This window comes from Cynocephalus volans, chromosome 8 (genome assembly GCF_027409185.1).
Source record: "Cynocephalus volans isolate mCynVol1 chromosome 8, mCynVol1.pri, whole genome shotgun sequence".
Lineage (NCBI taxonomy): Eukaryota > Metazoa > Chordata > Mammalia > Dermoptera > Cynocephalidae > Cynocephalus > Cynocephalus volans.
Window position 1 is genome coordinate 64,747,407 of NC_084467.1, and position 21,469 is coordinate 64,768,875.

Here is a 21,469-nt window from a genome sequence, read left to right on the forward strand (position 1 = left end):
AAAGGGCAAACAGTAAGCACACTGGGGCATCTGGACCCCCATAGTATTGGATAGCCTCACTCCTACAGCTCCACCAGGTGCAACCCATTGAGCTGCCCTGGTGCCTGTGGCTTTTCCAAGCCCTCATTGTATACTGCCAGCAGCCCCACAGTTCTGGGCTCCTGGTGGCAGTCCCGCCGTCCTGGCTCCACTAGACATTTCCCCAGTGGGGGCTCTCTGTGGAGCTCTGACCCTACTTTTCTGCTCCACATTGCTCCGTAGATGACCTCCGCAGCAGCTCCACCCCTGCAGCAGGTCTCTGCCTGAATCCCCAGGCTTTTTCATATATCTTCTGAAATCTGGGTAGAGGCTGCCACACCTCCACTGCTCTCACATACTGCTGGCCTGCAAACTTAACACAACGTGAATACCACCAAGATTTTCGGCTTTTGTTCTCTAGAGCTTCTGCATGAATCATACTTTGAGCCACCCAAGGCAGGGCTGCTCCAGCCAGAACAGCTGGGATGCAGGGAGCAAGTTCCCAAGGGCAGCGGTGCCCCAGGTCTGTCCTCCAGAGAAACTCAGTTCTACTAGGCCTCTGTGATAGGAGGGGCACTCTCCCAAACTTCTGAAATGCCCTCAGGGCCTTTCTCATTGTCTTGGCTATTAGCATCTAGCTGCCCCATCCCAGCTCCTGAAATTACTTGAATCAGCTCGGCTTACACCAGCTATTCACTCACAGTCTTGGGCAGTTCAGCAGTATTCACACACACAGTTCAAACAACTGCATTTGCCCAGTACGTGAAGGAGTGGCTGCCCTGCCCCTGGCATATCTGCAGCTATTCTGCAACCACTTCCACAGAGACCGGTGCATGGTAATTGAGGCTAATTTTTCCACGTTTTCACCAAATGAAAACATACTTGAAATTCTTCAGGGGCACCTGTCCTTGGATCATCTGCACATCTGCATGTGGCACTCTTCTTGGGTTTATATGGCACCTGTCAAGCCATCAGTTTTAAGTGGCACCCCCCAAGCCATTTGCCTTCGGACAAATGTGACATGCATTTACTACATCATCTCCAGAGCATGTTACACCATCCACCCCTAGGTCCCATAGCTGCAGCAGCCAGAGGCTCTCCCTGCTTCTGCCGTTTTGTTTCCCCAAGCCAACCAATTTCACCTGGGTAGATGGGACATAGGCAGTGATTGGGTCACCTATGGGTTATCTACCAATCTGCCCACTCCCATAGGCTGCTTGTGCTTCACTTTCTGATAAGCAGGTTGTGCAAGGAGAAGCACAGTCTCCCCCAAATCACCATCATGTTTGACATAACGTCTTTGGTGTCAGAAGCAGGGATGATCCATTGCTGTACTTCAGTGAGGACATATACTCATGCTTCCAACCTGTCTGCTTTCTGCTGCAAGTCTCAAAACTGTGCTGCTTCATGGGGTTTCTGGTCCATGTTGGCTCACAGTACAGTGAACAATAGCCAGACCCCAGTCAATAGGAAAGCGACCACCAGGCACCACATATCCAAGGGTAGCCACATTTCCTCCTCCTCCTCCTAAGGGGCTTTCTGCTTTTTTACCTGCTTAGCATCCTACTCAAGATGCCAATTGCCAGGATCTTTTACCTGCCCAGAATTCTGCCATGACTATGCTAATCATAAAGCTACACAACCACACCAGTTGTCAAGTAAGACAAATCATAACTAAAGCCAAAATGTTTCATTATTTTAGTTAGACTAAGTTTCTATTTGTATTGCCAGGGCTAGGGCTCAGACTCTTCAAACCCATTGTATAGACTGAGTCACCAGACCCCTCACATGCAGGTCCACACTAGGTAATTGGGGAAAGATCCCAGGAGCTGTTGGCAGATGACACAAGCCCAGTCCTCAGCAATGGCAGCAGCCACTTACAGGTCCAGTGGTGGCAGTGGCCTCACAGAGGGTCTGGGCAGACAATTTTCATTCTACAATTCTTTTCTTCTTCACTTTACAATTGATGAAGTTGGGGCTGAAACAGCTTACAGCAACAGCCTCCAGCAGCAGTAGTGGCCTCCCCATGGCTCCCCCCGGGGGATCCTGGGCGGGGGTGCACCATGGATCAGAGCCACTCATCCTTTATACTTAAGTCCACAACCCAGGACACATGGGTGCACATGTGCAATTACTTTAGACAATAACCAAGGTGCACATTTACATCAAATGCTCAACAAGATTCTGAACATCTGAGGGGCCCTGACCATTTTCCTATATTTTCCCAACACTCTTCTTTTTAGGTTTAATACAAACCACATATTTTTTCTAAATTTTGTTCTTACTTTTCCTGACTGTAGTTTTTTAACATTATTGTTGCAACATATTGGAGTGTTGCGATCAAATAGACTCGTGCTACAAGTGATTGGTTATTGACAGTCTTTTTTATATAAATATCTTGTCCAGTGGACGAAAGGGGTTTGGTTATAGAAAGTTTGCTTGGAATTAACAAATAACCCAATTGCAGTTTTTGAAATGTGTTGTCCATGGGATATCTTGTCACATGTATTGAATTGGGAGAAAATGTCAGAACGTCCTGATTGCCACTCCTTTGGCAGTTAACGTGTTGTTATTTCTCCTCTGGGATCATCAGGTCTCACTCATCTCCCCAACTGGATGGGAAAATGCAATAGGGCAGAGATTCTTAAACTTAAGCCTGCATCAGAATCACCTGGACAACTTGTTGAAAAACAGATAGGTGGGCCCCACCGCAAAGCTTCTGGTTCAGCAGGTCTGAAGTAGGGCTCCAGCATTTGCACTTCCTGACAAGTTCCCACGTGACACAGAACACTGCTGGTTGAGGGGCTGTATTTGAACCACTGTTCTAGAGAAAGGGCTGTATCTTCCTTATTTGAATTGCCATGCACATACTCAGTGTTCAATAAGTGCTTGTTAATGATGTTGATAAGTAAATACAAATTCCTTCCCATTTATATATGAGCTCACAGGCTGTTATCCAAAGAAGCGACCTTAATACATAATAACAACAATAATCACAACAATCATTCATTGCACATCTCTAACTGCCACAAAAAAACCTGAGGGCAGAGTATCATTATCTTCATTTTACAATTGATGAAGTTGGGGATGAAAAAGTCAAGGAAGTGATTTGCTCAAGTTTCTATGTCTTGTAAATGGCAGAGTCAGGTTTCAGCCAGGTCTGTCTTATAACAAAGCCCCAGGAGACCAAGCTCTCAGATCTATCCAGCTAGAATGCCAAGCACATAACAACAATTAGAAACGCAATGCATGTCCTTTCAACGCCATGGCAACACTAGTTAAGGAAATCCACTGTGTTTTAAGAAGGTAAACAACTAACAGTTTCCATAACCACACCCTTTTCTTTCAGTGGAAAACTACAGTATTTTTTAATACTATAAGGTTTTCCCATTATATATATATAGGAAAAGTTCAAGGAAAAATGTTCAACTCTTCATGTGTTCACCATATTCTGTGATTATTAAAAACAATATTTTTTTCTGAAAACAGTGAAGTCTTCTATATGCTCCATGCCTAACAGTTTCTGACTCATAGAATGTTTTCAATAAAAGTGTTGAATGAATGAATGAATGAATAAATGAAATCTGCCATTGGAAACTCACAGGGACTTTTCCTCAATAACTTACAGTTTTCCTTAGCAGTCATTGTGACCTCTCTTCCCATTTTTTTGAAACAGCCTCAAATAGATAATCAAAATTTTGGAAAGAAGGTAATTTTTCTAAAGTGAGGGGTGGGGCAGGGGGAGGGAGAGATGTCACTAATTAGCTCAAAAAGAAAACCTGAAAAGGTAGGGAATTACTAGACTTAATAAGAGGGTGGGTGAAAAGTAAACCAAATCTTACCAGCCCTGATTTTAAGAGATGTTGCCTTATCCTTGTGTTGTTGAAATATCCAGCCAGGTGTTTATCAGTAAGGCTATTATATGCCGCAAGTAATCTGAAACAGAAAAATGAAACCATTAAGGATTTATGAAGTATTGCTTGATAACCAAGGCAATTCTTGACTTTCTCATCCCTAAACCGTTGTAGGGAAAATATAGGAAAATGGTCAGGGATCCCTCAGGGGTTCAGAGTCTTGTCCAGTATTTGATGTAAATACACACATGTGCCCAAGTGTTCCTTGGTTATTGTCTAATGTAATTGTGCATGTGTGTCCAGGTGTTCCTGGGTTGTCTGACTGCACCCAGGTGTCCTGGGTTATTGGACTTAAGTATAAAGGATGAGTGACTTTGATCCCCATGGCCCCCCCCACCCCAGGGGGGGGGGGCCATGGGGAGGCCACTACTGATGCCAGAGGCTGTTGCTGCCAGGGCCCTGGGGATGCCCCGAGAGGCCACTGCTGATGTTGATGCAGCTCCTGCTGCTGAGGAAGATGAGGACTGAGCTCATGTTGTCTTCCAATGGCTCCCGAGATCTTTCTCAATTACCTAGCTTGTGAACCTGCATGTGATGGATCTGGTGACCCAGCCAGGCATGTGAGAGGCCTGTGACCCAATCTTTACAATGGGTTTGAAGGGTTTGGGGGCCCTAACCCTAACAATACAATTGGCTACGTTGGCAGGATTCCGACAATTAGCCTAGCAATGCAACTGCGCACAATAATTCACCCATCCAGCCAGCCAGTCATTCGTGTATATGTTGAATAAACATGTATTGAGCATCCACTGTTTTCTAGGGGAAAGACAGTCCTGACTTTGATTATCCCACAGACAACTATGGAAATCAGATATATACAACTAACTTGGATGTGAAAAGTTCAATAACAGGAATATGCAAAAAGTCATCTGTCAGAGGAGACCTGACAGAAAAGTGGGGGCTACTTCAGAAGACTCTTCATTACATACTTTATTACATACTCTATGCTCTCCCTCAACATATTCTCTCATGTCGTCAGGAAGCATCACAGTCCCTCTACTGTGAAGGCTCTTTCCTCAGCTATCAGTTAGTGGATAACACCTGCAATGCACAGGCATCTCTTCTCCCAGGAACCATTCCTGATAGGCACTGGGTGTGCTGTTACCTCCCACTCCACCTCCATAAGTCCCTGAGTTACATCCCACATCACACAACAAGTGATCATTCAGCTCTCGGTCTCCTGTGCTAGACCTGAAGGCCAGTGTGAAGGTTAATTCCAGGTGTCAACTTGATTAGATGAAGGAATGCCAAGAAACCCGGTAAAGCTATCTTTTTAGGTGTGCCCACGTGGGGGTTTCCAGCAGAGATGAGCATGACAGCCTGAGTGGACTGGGTGAGAAAGACCCACCCTCAGTGTGGGTGGAGGACCATTCAATCCAATGGGGGCTTGGAGAGAACAAAAGATAGAGAAAAAGGTGAAGCTCTGTCTACCCTTTTCTATCTATCTTCTCTCCTGTCAGTGGACATCAGAGCTCGAGACTCTTCAGCTTTGGGTTCCAGAACTTACACCAAGGACACCATCAGCTTCCTGGTTTTGAGGTCTTTGGACTTGGACTGAGCCACACTACCAGCATCCAGTTTGCAGATGACCTGTTGTGGGACTTTTCTTCACAATCATGTGAGTTAATTCCCCTAATAAAATACACTCTCATGTATTTATAACATATCCTATTGATTCTGCCTCTCTGGAGAACCCTGACTATTACAGCCAGGATGGTGCATTATTCTTGGCATCCTTATTTATGTTATTTGTTATGCACCTAAATAATAATGTGTCTAGTAAATGAAGATGTAGGGTTAGGGAATTGTCAGAATCCTGCAGACATAGGCAATTGTATTGCTAGGGCTAAAGCTAGGGTCCACAGACCCTTCAAACCTGTTGTACAGGGGTCACCAGACCCCTCACATGCCTGGCTGGGTCACCAGACTTCTCACACACAGGTCCATGAGCTAGGTAATTGGGAAAGATCCCGAGAGCTGTTGGCAGATGACATGAGCTCAGTCTTCAGCTTCCTCAGCAGCAGCAGCTACAGCAGCACCTCTCAGGGCATCCCAGGGGCCCTGGCAGCAACAGCCTCTGGCATCAGTAATAGCCTCCCCATGGCCCCCTAGAGGCATCCCAAGGGCAGGGGGCCCTGTGGATCAGAGCCATTCATCCTTTATACTTAAGTCTGATAACCCAGGACACCTGGGTGCGAGTCACACAACCCAGGAACACCTAGGTGCCCGTGCACATCTATGCACATCTACAGACAATACCCAAGGAACACCTGGGTGCACATACACAGTGACACATTTACATCAAGTACTCGGCAAGATTCCGAACATCCAAGGGAGGCCTGACCATTTTCCTATATTTACCCTACAGAAGACAATTTTGTCTGGGACTTATTTTTACTTTTCACTGGTAGAAGTATCTAAGTTTAAGCTCAGCATTTTTGAAGTGTTAACTTCCTTATGTATACATAGACAATTTTCCTAATTCCACATGCAGTACTAAAAAAAAAAAAAAAAAATCATAGATGACCTTTGATTTTTAGGGTCTTTTAAGAATTAAAAGAGAACAAATTGATTCCTTGATTACATGCCTTATTACATTAGTAAAAGGTCAATCTAAGTCTATAAACCAAAGTTGGAAATTATTTTTCCTATTTTAACCTATCCTTAATCTGTATCTTACAAAAATAGACACATACATATATACATGTATGTATAACTGTGCATGTACATATCCATTCATTTATATACATAAATGTTAGTATATATGTATATAGAGACAGAGGCAGAGAAAGAGAACAGCAAGCCTACCCAGAGCCCTAAAGTAGTCTGTAAAAACATGCATACTCTATTACCTGCCACAAAGATTTACAATCTGTACATTTTATGAGCAGCTGATCCTTAACTTATCCCTAGATCAAGGCAGAGACTCACAGAATCGAGTAAATGTCATTAGCAACAATTTTATTTAGCTGTTTGCGCTGCCGTAATTACATGGAGATGGTATTGGTGACCTTTTCCTGTCTCTTTTCTCCTTAACAGCCTGAAGCCGGAAAGTTCCATGCTGTCAAATGGTAAGGAAAGTTTAATTTTGTTCACAAAAGAGACTGAAAAGCAGTTACAAAGCCCAGAAACCAAGGTGCCGCATGAGGGTTGCAGACATATGAACAACTGCGGAAACCATTATTTCGCTGGGTTTATGTAAAAAGACAACCCAAGAGCTTCAGTAAGGCACACACAAAACCAGCTCCGGATATGCTTTGAAAACATCTTTTAAATGAACTGTCTTGGTGTCCTATAGTTCATCAAAGGTTTCCTGTCTCCAAAAGGTCAACATTGTATCCCTTACCCTTTCTGAATCTCAGAGTATCTTTTCAGCTCCTCATTTCAGAAAGGTGAGCAGGTGTCTCTCAGTCCTAACAATCATGATTCCACAGTTCACAGATTCTTAAGATAAATCATTAGAGTGATATCGTAGATAGTCTTTTGTCTGTTTTTCAGGCTCCATTTAAAAAAAATAAAATCAAGAGTTTGAGAATAGCTGGGAGTGCTAAAACCTTGATTAAATGAAGTGGGGTCAAAAAATTGGAATAATATGAACTTCAACTTTCCTATTGACTGATAAAATATCCCCTTCTTTTAATCTAGGCTTTGTAACTTTTAAAATATCTAGGTCCTGATAAAAATGCCTAGCCAGCTTTGGTGCCACCTAATTTTAATTCTGCTCTCTTAGGCTCCTACTAAATAAACATGTGTGAATATCGCCCCTCCAGTCTTACAGAAAGGTCGAGTGGGTCCACTTGAGTTGAAACCTTTGCACACAGTTGTCTCACCTTTTCCTATTTAGGAATGAATGCAGGTCCCTAGGTGAGCTGTCATTTGTAAAGCAACTCTTTCGACTATCATCTTACGACTGGCTTTGGTAGAATAAAAAACAGTAGGGTCCACCCAGGCTCAGTTATTTCTTTTTCAAACAATTCCTGCATTTTTTTTTAACTGAAACCTTAGATTAATAAATTGGTAACAAAGAATTGCACTAGAGTAAATTATATAGGGACTTGGTAAAACTATCAATGCAAACATTTCCACTATACGTATTAATGTCACCCTCATTCTGACCATCAAGCCTCCTTCACCAGGGAGATGGTCATATCCTATGTGGCTGTTGTCTCAGCCACCACCATGGTCTGAGTGTTTTTGCTCTGCTCCTCTTCATGTGTGCTTTGTATGGGCTTTTAGTCCCTCTTTGCAATTACTCAGTTATAAGAGTTTTACTGACCAAGCAACAAACAGGTGAGTAAAGCTTTGCTGATGTTTCTGCCATTGTCCTCTGCATTCACTGCCACTTTCCCCCCCTACTTTTCTTTCTTTCTTTTTTTTTTTTTTTTTCTTGCACTTGGCATAATCCTGGGCTAGATAAGGTCACTTTGCTGTGGGCTTGAAGACTGTGCTGCACCTTGAACCCTCCTTTCCCTTTGTATGTTATTCTGCATCGTTGTCAGTGACCACCAGGTCACTATGACCACATTATTCACAGGCCATGTTGTTCACAACAAGCCTTACAATTCACTGGCCAGACTGGTCCAACATGTTTGCTTTTTATGATGGACAAAGACTATCTATACATCCCTTGGTCACTGAATGGAGAAACACCCACCTTCTGGCTCAATGCATTGGGGAAAGCAGTCCCCCAGGAAACAGAGCAACCCTGTCTCTATGCTGGCTCCTTTTTCCCCACTTACTACATACCCCATATCCCTTCAAGGTCTGAGGATTAGAGGAGCAGCTGGCTGCTGAGGCACTGGGAATGCTGCCTTCCAGCTGCAGCTTTTCAGCACTTCACCCTTGAACCCTCGCCTCCCCCCGTGTCAAATATATAACCAAGGCTCTATCATAATAAAAGTTGGTGATTCTTATCCCAAAGAGAGAGACTGTCCCATGTCAACTAAAAGGAGAGGTACTACAATAGTTATTAATCATGAGCATTTATTGAGTAGTAAGTATTTTAGGTCATTCTGTAAGGTACTGGGGACACAGAGATGGCACAGACACTGTGCTCACAGGGCTCACAGTCTAGTGGGGAGTCATACACATACATCCTCTGTGTGTGTGTATGTGTGTATAATACTTGATTTCTTCCTGTATCATAAGCTAATTCATTCACATATAGTTACTGTGTGTCTCCATGTCTGACACTGTGCCTTGATTTGGGGAAGGAGTATAATGCACATATCCCATTCTGCAGATTACAAAGCACTTCCACATGCATAGTCTTATTTGATTTCTTTTAGGTCCCTAAAAGGTGAGGAATATCTAACTACAGTCATGCGTTGCTCAACAATGGAGATACATTCTAAGAAATGTGTCATTAGGCAATTCATCATTGTGCCAATATAACAGACTTTACTTACACAAACCTAGATGGTGTAGCCTACTATATACCTAGGCTATATGGTTCTGACCACTGTTGTATATGCAGTCCATTGTTGACAGAAACATTGTTATGTGGCATACGACTGTATTACAGCTCTTCCATTTTGCTAAAATGTAAACGCTCCCAAACAAGATGATAGCTTAATGTGAGTCAGTCCTGAAAAAATCTGACCAAGGAAATGTTTTTTTCATGGGTCATGCTGATAGAGTCATTTCATTTGGTCTGCCACACTTGCTAACCCCAACCTCCTCTCCCTACACTGCCTGTCCTCACACTGTCTGCTCACGGGTAGAGAAAGGGATGTGGTGGTTACAACCATAGCTCTGCTTCAATCCTGGCTCCACCATTACTGGCCTCATAACTCCACCTCAATTGCTCTACCTTCCACAAAACACTAGGACACAAACAATTCAGCCAAGTTCTTTACCAATTTATAACAAAAGATAACCTTTCCTACAGTTTTAATTAACGTGTTCCTAATTTCCATTTGCGACCTCATCAAAATGGCCTTTACCATTCATATTTCTACCAACATTCAGCATGTTATTATTTATGTATTCTCTAAGAAGTTGGAAGTGTTCAGCTTTCCTCTTTTCTTTCTGAGCCCTCACCAGAATTCCTTTTAAAATCCCTTCACAACAATATTGGCTTTTTCTAGCATGCACCACAAAACTTTTCCACCCACTATCGATTAAACAGTTCCAAAGCCACTTTCACATTTTTAGGTATTTGTTATGGTAGCATGCCACTCTTGGTACCAATTTCTGTCTTAGTCAGGTTGGGCTGCTATAACTGAGTATAATAGCCTGGGTGGCTTAAACAACAAACATTTATTTCTCATAGTTCTGGAGGCTGGAAGTCTGAGATTAGGGTACCAGCACGGATGGGTTCTTGGTGAAGGCCCTTTTCATGGTTCAGATAGCCATGTTCTCACTGTGTCCTCACATGGCAGAGAACAGAGAGGAAAGCTCTCTCCTGTCTCTTTGTATAAGGACACTAATCCCTAATGACCTAAGTACTTCCCAAAGCCCCCATCTTCAAATACCATCACCTTGGGAATTAGGGTTTCAGTGTATGAATTTTGGGGAGACACAAACACGCAGTCCATAACAGAAAGTATAATCATCCCCATTTTGTGGATGAGAAAAATAAGTCTTAGTTTAAGTTACTTGCCAAGGATCATATAACCTAAAACTTGTTCCTGATAGTATACATCAAATCACAGTGAACACCATTCACCAGGACTTGCTAAGGTGGGGACTGGTGGTTGCTCAGGATAATAATGGAAAAGTAAGAATCATAAGTATTCTTAGATAAATGTAATCCTACCGATTCTCCAGTACAGAGATAGCAAAAATTTAAATAGACATAAATCAACAAATATACAACTTTCATCTATAATTAGCTTATCATTAGCACAAAGACAAGGTGCTAAAAACTTCAAATCAGTTAATCTCTTAAATATATATTACTGAAATTTACTTTTCACTACAAATTTAGTAGACTTGTTTGGAGAGCATATACAGAATAATTTTTGCACAATCAGGGTAGTTTTATTTAACCTCAGTTGTGACTTGGGCAAATCTGAATTAATAAAGTTTGTATTAGTTTTCTACTGCTGCTGTAAAAAGTACTATACACTAGTAGCTTAAAAAATCAAATTTATTATCTTCTAGTTCTGGAGGTTGGAAATCCAAAATGCGTCTCACTGGGCCAAAATCAACGTGTCAGTAGGGCTGCATTCCTTCCAGAGGCTCTAAAGGATAATCCTTTTCTTTCTTTTTCCATCTTCTAGAGGATGCACACATCTCTTGGGTCCTGGCCACCTTCCATTGTCCAAGCCAGCAATGGCCTGTCAAGTCTTTCTCACAATACCATCTGTCTGGTTCTGGCTCTTCTGCCTCACTCTTACCTATTTAAAGACCTTTGTGATTACATGAGCCCACTCAGGTTAATACAGGATAATCTCCTTATGTTAAGATCAGCTGATTAGTAACCTTAATTCCATCTGCAACTTTAATTCCCTCTTGCCATGTAGAGTAATGTACTGGGGATAAAGGCATGGACATCTTTGAAGGGCCATTCTTCTACCTACTGAAGGTTTTTCCCGTATGCCACATGCCAGGGAACAGAAACATTAGATACTGAATGTGACAGTGATTGGGCTGTGTTTTAGTCCATTTTGTGCTGCTGTTAGCAGAATACCACAGACTGGGTAATTTATAAAGAACAGAAATTTATTTCTCACAGTTCTTAAGGCTAGAAAGTCTAAGATCAAGGTGCCAGAATCTGGTGAGAACCTTCTTGCTGCCTCATCACATGGCAGAAGGTGGGAGGGCAAGAGAGCAAGATAGCAAAGCCACCCCCATGAGCCCTTTTTATTATGGCATTAATCTATTTATGAGGGCAGAGTGTCATTACCTAAACACCTCCCACTAGGCCCCACCTCCCAACACTATTGTGCTGGGGATTAAGCTTCCAACAAATGGTTTCTGGGGGACACATTCAAACTATGGCAGGCTGTAACATATATTGTTCAATGACCAATCATGCCAGTGAAACCCACTTTCAAATAGACACTTCCCAGATGGAGGAAGGCAGTTCTTGGTACCCTGCCAGGATGTACAAAACAAGTTGGGGCCTACCTTGATGATCTAATTTTGATTTGCCAATGTGAGTGCTAAGACAAGAGAACAAAAGGTACACTAAAGATGATTTCAAAGAGTTTATATTTTTTTCTCATAAGGATAACATCATAGACATAAGTTGCTTTAGGTGGATCTAATATGTGAAAAGACAGATTAGCCCATAGGATGTAACTGTTTTCATGTCAAACATCATTTTTCAGCACCTAATATATTTCATTAAATTCAAATAATTATTATATGAAATACTAAGAAAGAAAAAAAATTTTACCAATTACACGATGACATGCCATTGACTATAAGCTGCAAATGACTTTCGTGATGTTAAAATGTGGGGAAAAAATCATCTTACTATTGATGAAATATGTTACTATGCATGCTTACTACTGCACTTAAGCGGGCATGTCTCAGGAAGAGGAAAAAGAAGGTATATGCAAGAATATGGCAGGGTCCTTACCATTAAGAACCTCAAAACAAGGTTAGAGAAAAGCATTTTATGCTTTAATTTCTAAAATAATTAGAAAATACACAAAAGTATATTTAAAAAGCACTAACAGTGGTATACCTCAGCTCACTCACATTCTCATGAGGCAATTGTTAAATTTTGCAGGAACTTTGCAAGTCATTGGTAGCTTAAAATTGGTCATTGCAGGAGTATTCACACCACAGAAATGGGAAAACACTACAAATCAGGACTCTTTTTCTTTCCTGAAAAGCCTGTTTACTGGTGCACCACTGACTAAGTTTAAAAAGTGGTAAGATGTATCACACAAAAGAATGCTTTACATACTTTAAACCCAAAAGTTTATCCTTTATATGCACTATTTGGCCAAAGGGCTCATATACCTATTCAACTATTCCCTATCCCTAACAAAACGAACATAGGGATTCTAGCAATTACACTGTCATTTTCAGCTACATTTCAATCAAAAAATGTTATCCAAGATATTTCTTTGCATTGCCACAATTGGAAAGGTTCAACTTACCTACCAATCTGGAAAAACTGATTACACCATTCTATGCTCAACAGAATCAAGCGAAACATATGTGAATGAGCACATTTTTATTACTAAAGATGAAAAGCCTAATCGAGAGGTTCTTTGCATTTCAGAGTTCAGTAAATCTGCAGTTTGTAGAGAGTCTGATAGTGTTCAAGCAGGACCTCCACCAAACCTCCATTGCCAAGGCAGTCTTCTGGCAACTGAAAGCCATGTAAAATGTTTCTGCATCTCACAAATCAAGTGCTTGTACTGGGAAGGCAAGTTAAACAAATCATAGAATATTGTGGTCTGATTGTCTGTATGTTAGTTCACATTTCACAAGCAATGAAGCTCTGTCTCCTGACCCAAATGCCTTTCTCATTATCCATCAGTAAAAAATTGCAAGAATACGCTGAATTTCAGCTCCATGGACAAACTCATCATACCCAAGCCACCCCACCAAGTCTAAGATTTTGAATCTCGGAAAGATACATAGCAAAGTGAATAAAATCTAAATTTAAACAACTTCTCCAAATAAAATATCTGAAAGTGGTACTAATAATTAAAAAATAAAGAAAGGTTAAAGTATAGACGTAATCTAGAAAATTTAGTTTTCTATCACTGAAAACTGCATATCTATTATTTAAGAGTGAGAAAATTTAGGAAATACAGAGACAGGACCAGACACCTTAACTTTTTTTTTTTCCCCTGCTGGCCAGCATGGGGATCCAAACCTGTGACCTTGGTGTTGTAAGGCCACACTCTAACCAACTGAGCCAACTGGCCAGCCCAGGCACCTTAACTCCTAGGAGGTATAATGATTTGACTGTAATTATTTAAGACAAATAAATTTATTTCAAACACTGCATGCCCAGTGTAAAATTTGATGAAATAAAAAAAGAATGGGATATGGATCCAGAAGACTTGAGGTCAAGTTCTAATTTTACTCCTTACAAGATACATGACTTTGGAGAACTCGCTCATCTTCCCCTCACAATTATCACGGGGAAGTAAAATACTGGGACTACCCCTGAAGTAAATGATCTAAATGTACTGATCTGGAAATATATTTACTTGGAGCTACTACATCATTGGATTATAGACATTCACATGTAGAAATAACCACATAGGATCTGACCAACTCCCTCATTTTACATTCAGGAGACCAAGGTTCTAAACATAGGCATGGTTCATCAACAAACTAAAATCAAAAGCCTCAAAAAGAAGATACCAGAATGCCTCAAGAGTTTCTATAGAATTGTACCTATATCTTTCCTAGGGTCCTTGTTTCCCTAACTTCCACCAGAATTTGTTTCATCCATGTTTGATCACTCCCTTTAGATTCACATAAGATTCTTCCCTGTCTCCCTCCTAAAGGTATAATACGGAGCCATACACACAGTAAACACTCAGCCAATATTTGTTGAGTGAATGAATAAATCACTTAATGGAAACAAAATATACTGGTCCAATTCCTTGATATATATCCTTTTAAGAATCCACATGTGAGGACCATAACCTTTCTTGTTTCAGGACACTGACTGGAAGCAGTCCATGGCAAAAGAGCTTCAAAAGCATGCTTTACATATTCTGGCTTTTTTAAACTGCAGAATGCTCTGCATGGACGATCACACTAACAATGTTAGTTTTGTTGTTTTGTTTTTATCGAATACGTGCCTTTGCATGTGCTACAAATTGCATTAGGAAAAAATAAAGAACAAGTTCTTAGGGAGGCAGCAAAAAAATATATATCCTTTTGAGGAAACTTGAAGAAAGACAAATACAGAACAATTGACATGAGGGTCAATTATTTTCCATTCTTTTATAGGAAAACTCTTCACCAACTAAAAATAGACCATGAATCTCTTCTGCCTGCCACTTTATAAGGAGTGATTGAACCAATATTATATAAATGATTTTATATTATATTCTTCATTGTTTTTTATTTGCATCCAAACCTGCCAGATTGCAGCAATTTTGCTAAATATTGATTTACAATCTCTCTCAGCTTATTCTAACAATGCAGCCAGATGAGAACCATAACATTATTTTATTTACAGCTTTAATATGATGGTTTGAAGTGACTAGTAAAAACAAGACTGATCTCCAACTGTGCTCATTGCTGGCCGGATAGTTTTGCAGGGTTCACACAGAGGAGGCAACAGGAAAGCAGTGCATGTGGTGTCAGTAGGCCTGAGACACACTAAGTTTGACCAGTTGCCTATAAGACATGGTAGGTGCCTCCTAGCTCTTCTTTTTAGAATTTTATCTCTAAACATAAAAAACAAAAATGGCCACTTAAAAATATATGCATTGATAGAAAAATAGGATTAAAGGAGATAAGGAGGCTATTTGGAGGAAAAGTGACCAGGAGGGAAAGTTCTAGAAGCCAATCATTTTTATCACTAGCATTCATGGAGCACTTTTTTGTAGTGCATACAACAAACACTCTATATAACATGTACTATATATTTTAATTCTCACAACAACCCTGTGAAGTACTATTACCCTCCCTCTTCATCGATGTGTAAACTAATGTGTAGAGTAGTTAGATAACTAGGTCATGAGTAGTTAAAGGCAGATCTCAGATTCAAACTAAGGACTGTTCTGCTTTAACCACTAAACTGAACTGTGTTCTATGAAGTATAGTGAAAAGCCCTACAGAGTTCAGTCTGGAGAAGGAAAAACACACAAAGAGGCCACATGAGTGAATGGTTGACATGTGGGCGATATTAAGAAGGCAGGATCATAAAAAGCAATGAGTGAAAATACAGGGATGACATTTTGGCTTGATAGAAGGAAAGTTGCTTAAAAATCAAAGGAGTGGCCTATAAAACGATTTGCCCCATGCTCCAGGGACTGGATGGTTCTGCAACAGCAGGAGAGGAGTTTTATGCAGAGAAACGGCATAACCAGGTTATTCTAGGTCCCTTTAAAACCAAAATCCTCTTGCTGTGTCTTGAGAGGAGAGTATGGTAGTTGAGTGTTTGACTTCTCAAGGCAGATTTTCAGAGTCTGAATCCTAACTAGTTTATTTAGTAGAATAGTGACAAGGGCCCAGCTGCTTAACTTCCCTGTGCCTGTTACCTTCCTCTGAAAATGCAAATAACAATAGGGCTTCCTGAGAAAGAGCATTAAATGAGTCAATACGTACTTAGCAATTTACCTAGCACATAGTAAATGCTCGGTGAATGTTAGATGTTATCACTGAGTATACACCTCTCCATCACCAATTTATAACCAAACTGAAATAACACTATGTAGGTAAAACTAACTATTCCTTAAAGACTTCCATCATGAGTAACTTCTTCCTATATTTAACTTGCCTCACTGGCAGAAATATCTTCCTGGAAAGAGACTACACATAAAATCTATTTCTCCCTATTTGCTCTTCAAAGAGTGGCTAGTCTATCACTATCCTCTTAGTAAGAAGCTCACATAAATCTTAGCACTATCTTCTTGAGGTTAGAAAGCCAGGTTCCTTATTATCTTTTCTCTAGATTAAAACTCCACGACAGCATCAACTTGGTCCTTGTCACCAGTACCTAATATTCCAGGTACACAGAATAATACTTGGAATGTATTTTTTGAATGTAAAAACAAATAAATATTGTTTCTTTTATAGATCCTCAAATTATGTTCTAGTTGCCAATGTCCATTTTGAATTAGCGAGACAGAACCCTGCAGTCTTTTAGAGAGGATCTGAAAAACTTCGTGTTATTTTATTTTTGTATCATGATATGCAGAACTGACTTAAGCAAAATTTATAAGTAGGTGAAGAGCACCTTGCACACACCCAGCCTTCTTTTCCTGTGTCCTTTCTCACTCCTAAATGACAATCATCTTGAACATACTATCTAGCCTTGTCAGATTCTTCCTCTTCCTTATTCCCTTCCTTTTCTCATTCTGCCTCTTGCTTCCTCGTTCCTTTTCCATCTTTAACTACTCTCAGGAAAGTAATTCTCAGAATTGTTGGGAATACATGCTGAAATTCAGTTGGGGGAGTATAAGATGTTGATTAGGATTGACACCTGTGAAAGGAAAGGAGCATAAACAGGCTTGAGCAGAGGGAGAAGCCCAACTGCCCACAAACCAAGCAGAGGCTTGGCCAACCTCGCAGGGAACTCTAGAGCAAATATTGCTCCCATGGTTGTCCAGCATCAGTATGAAATGGTGAGGCCTTTATACCTGTCCATGCACAGTCACCAATGAGGGCGGCCCAGGAAGGATGTGACCTTGGATAAAGCAGTACTCTTGAATGAAGGCAGACCCTGAAGATGCTGACAGCTGGAGGATCAACTGCCCATCTCCAGAGATTGGCAGCAAGTTCTTCCTCTTAGAGGGGTCCTGGTGGCACACCTCTGTGTCAGTCACAGCAGTGCATTCCCTCCTGCAGGGGTATTTAGTATTTTGACAGGGTCAAAGCCTTCAGTTTAGGGCACAGGCTCTAATTATGAAATATTAGTAATCAGAAACCCAAACAGGTGACTTTGGGGTACAGGCAATGCCTTCAGAAATCTAATACGGAGGTAATAATCTTCTCTGTTTCATAAAGATTCTGATTGCTTTAACCATACTCGTCTAAAGTTATGGTAGCAAATATCACCAAGTAGAATGATATATTGTTCCCCTTTGACCCCTTAGCTGATTTACATTCAGGAATCCTCTTTTTTCCTGTCTTGTAATACGACCTGAAATTTTCTTTGGTAACTCTCATTCAATTTACCTCCAAACAAAGTTTAAATTTACTAAAAGAGTTTTGAACTTTGATTCTTTATGCTTCTAGATGTCCATAATTCCCAAAGCTAGTTTAACCTTCACATTTAATATTCAGCCCTTCTGCTGGGTTCAGGTCAAGGATAACCCTGGTAGACAACTCAGGCATGGGGCTGACCTGTCAACGAACAATCAACAAACACCTAATGGATAGGTCCTACCAGCAATTGTGCATTTGACAAAAAATGATGCCAATAGGCCAGATTTTCTAGATGTATTGTTAAGTATGTCATATGAGGACAGAAATTAATATTGGACTAAGGAACTTCATTCAAATGTCTGTCATTTTTTCCCACTGAAGTTTAAGCTGGTTTCACAAACTTTTTTTAAAAGTTCTTTTAAAAAGTCAAGCTGTTTCTAACCATTTTGAGACCATATTACCAGTGAGTTTTTCACTTACCCCACCTTCTAGACTCAGAGATTAACAAATTGGTTAATCACTATTAACCACCATTTCCTCATCTGGAAAAGGAGGAAAATAATAGTGCCTTATGGCACAGAGCTTCTGTTAAGGATTAAATATAATTTGAGTAAGGAACTTAGTACAGTGGGTGGCACCATTAGTTGCTATAGTGTCATTAACAATGTTTTATTTTTAAATGAACCACATATATCTATACCAATGCTCTGAAAGGGGTAAATATACCATGCTTCAGAATAACAAAGGAGGTGCATCCAGGGTACTTGTGAGTAGGGGGATAATTTAAGCAATCAGGAATGAAATGAAGTCTGGACCAGTAGAAGAAAAGTGAGTAAGTGCCAGGCCACGTGAGGGGGAGGAGAGGGGACTTATATCAGGATTGTTCTAGATAAAGGGACTATTATATGCAGAGGCCCAGGGATGAGAAAGTACTGTGGTGTCTACCTTTACCCTATGCTTCTGCTGCAGGCAGAGCTCCTGCCTCCAGCTCTGCTGCACACAGGCACACACACTTTCAGAGCCCCCACTGGAAGCACAAAGGAGCTCCACCGTATTTTCCAGGGCCCGAGGGTAAAACTGACAGGGGCGTGCTGAGTCAGCATCCCTGCTGCCAGACTTGAAGGAGATTACTACAGTTAATTAGTGCAACAAATTTAGGATGCTTACTAGATGCCTGGCTTTGTGCTGTCCCAAGGTTACAAAGCTACTGTCAAGGTACTGACAATCCAACCAAGGAAATAATGGCAGTACAGTCTGACGCGCTACAATCATAACAGCTACTGTTTATTGTGCCCGGGCCTGCATGATCTCATTTAATCTGTGAAACATCCTACATATCAAGCTATGATCCCATTTTACAAATAAATGATCTAAGACCACACAGGAAGGTATCCAGAAAGAACTGAAATTCGAACTTGTCCTAAATGGCAAGTCAAGTGTTGAAAGGGGGAGTAAAATTTGGGTGGGCGATGACGGGGCAGAGGTATGTCTAGACTCACTCTAAGTGGGAACATCGTGCATGAAGTCCCAGAGACAAAAACCACAGTTCTGGGCACCCAGTAGCAACTTGTTGACTATTTGCCATAAAATTAGTATAATAAAATGGAGTTGAGGTCTACAGTATTATTAAATTGACAATTAAGGTAGTTCTACATTATATGTCAAATACAACTTAGTGGGCTCTCTTGGCTTGAAAATCAGATCACTTTATCTACACTGGATATTAGAATACAGTCTCTTATAGATACAAATAGCCCACTGAAACATTTTTAACTACCACCCATTGATTATAAGAAATCTAAATATAGGTGTGCACACCTTCACAGACACACAGTGATACACACACACACACACATGCTTTTACATGTATGTGTATAATTCTCAGTTCCTTTCCTGTTTGGGGGTATTTCCACAAATGCTCATGAATGGTAGCTCGCAGCTCTCAGGGACTCTCACAGCTCTCAGGGACTCTCACTAGTCTTCTGTGATGTAAATGATAGGGTGTGTCTATTCTGAATAAAACTTAGCAATTTTTTTAACACCTCTCATGTATTCTTTTCAATATAGAGTAATAGTATTGTTTCAGTGTCCAATAGGAAAATGTTTAGGAATGATCCCAGAGAGTGACAAGCTGTGAGAAAGGAAAGAAGGAGAAGAAAAAGGAAGTAAGGGTTGGGGAAAAGGAAGGAAAAAATCTCAGCACACCAAACTTCTAAAGACGACAACACCAATACGTGTGTGTCGCGAAGGGAAACATCATCAACCACTTGAAAAACCTTCTAATTTCTCTAAAATGTAATTCTTATATGCAGTAGTAAGATTTTAAATGGTAATGACCTCTGGCCAAAGGTTAAAGATGTTAACTAAATTGTAAGTGCTCAACCATTTTTTAAAAAAAATACCCATAAGATTTTGACCAGTCCTTCTATCATTTGTCAGTGTCAAAGTCATGCAGCTTTATGAGTTTGTCTTGAATTCTCAAGTTTGATAATCACAATAAGCATGCCAGAGAAGTACACATGCTCCGGCTTACAGTTTCCATTTCCATTAAAAGTCTCAGATGTCCAGAGCATGGTTTCTTTAAAAGGACCACCTCATTTGGGGGGTCATGAATTGGTAGGTCAGTGTTAATTTTCCTGGTAAACATATGAATTTAAGAATAGGTTGTCATTTAAAAGAAATTCATTTAATTGAACAATAAAGTAATTTATGGAGTGGAAACACCTTCCCCCTCATCCTCCTCAATTAGCTTGGGACATTTCTGCTTGTTTTGAGCTGTATATTTAATTTATTTTTGGTTCACAAGCTTTAAGAATTAAATCCTAAAGATTTAATTCACGCAACATATGCTTTACACAAAGATAAAAATAAATACACAATAGCTGCCAATCACTGAGTCTCTTTTCTGCGCCAATATTCCTGAAAGAGGAAAAGGAGGCACTGAGAAATTAACTTTCCTAAGTTCACACACATTGTAACTAGGATTCAAACCTACATCTCTCTGACTTTAAAAATAATCCTCTTTCTACTACAGCATGCTTATCTCATATCTTTTAATGAAACATTGATTTTCCTTTGGGAATATCAGCCCTTTTAATGTAGAGGAAGAGGAAAAAATAAGACGAGTTCCAGACAGTTTGAACCCATATTTATGCCTCTTTAGAAATACTCCAGCCTCCTGTCCACACTCCCCACTACAGTTTCTGAATGTCTTTGGTCCCTGTCTCCGACCTGCACTGTTAAAGCTCATCCTGCTCCCTGTCACAGGGTTCTGGGATTTGATTCCCGCTCCATGCTCTTGCATATGGCCCCAAAACTGCAGACCTTCCATTTGTTTTTCTGAGCCAATTGCCTCACCAAGGACTGGAATCTCAATATCTCAGCCTGAGGCCAGTCTCATCCACTCCCTAAGTCCTTGTTCTGGAAGATTCCAGCCTGAGTCAAAGCTCCATGTCCCCAGCTCAATGGAAAGGAAAGAAGAATTTAACAGTGGTAATCTTAGTAAATCCCTATGGATTGTGGTGAAAAAGTCATTTGTTGCAATTAGAGAAATTTCAAACTATTGATTTCAAGAAAAATAAATATTCAAACCCATTTTTATAAACATTTAAGCGGTGATCAGAAATAAATCTAAAATTAACCCTTGACTTAAAATTGAAGGCAGATATCGTTGATTTAAAAAAGAAATACTCTAGTGTGTACAGTTAACCTCCTATTCAAGGTTCCAAAAAATGAGCAAGAGACAAGTGGAATTTAAAGCAAAACCAAATTAGAGGTTAACTTCC

General features: G+C 40.5%; 1 protein-coding gene across 1 annotated transcript in view; it reads right to left on the bottom strand.

Moving 5' to 3' along the window:
- ERICH3 (glutamate rich 3) overlaps window positions 1-21,469 on the bottom strand; it is a 111,993-nt gene that overhangs the window by 85,101 nt on the left and 5,423 nt on the right. The window contains 2 exon segments of the mRNA XM_063105774.1: window positions 3,861-3,954; window positions 6,233-6,294. Of these exon segments, the coding sequence (XP_062961844.1) occupies window positions 3,861-3,954; window positions 6,233-6,294 (156 nt within the window).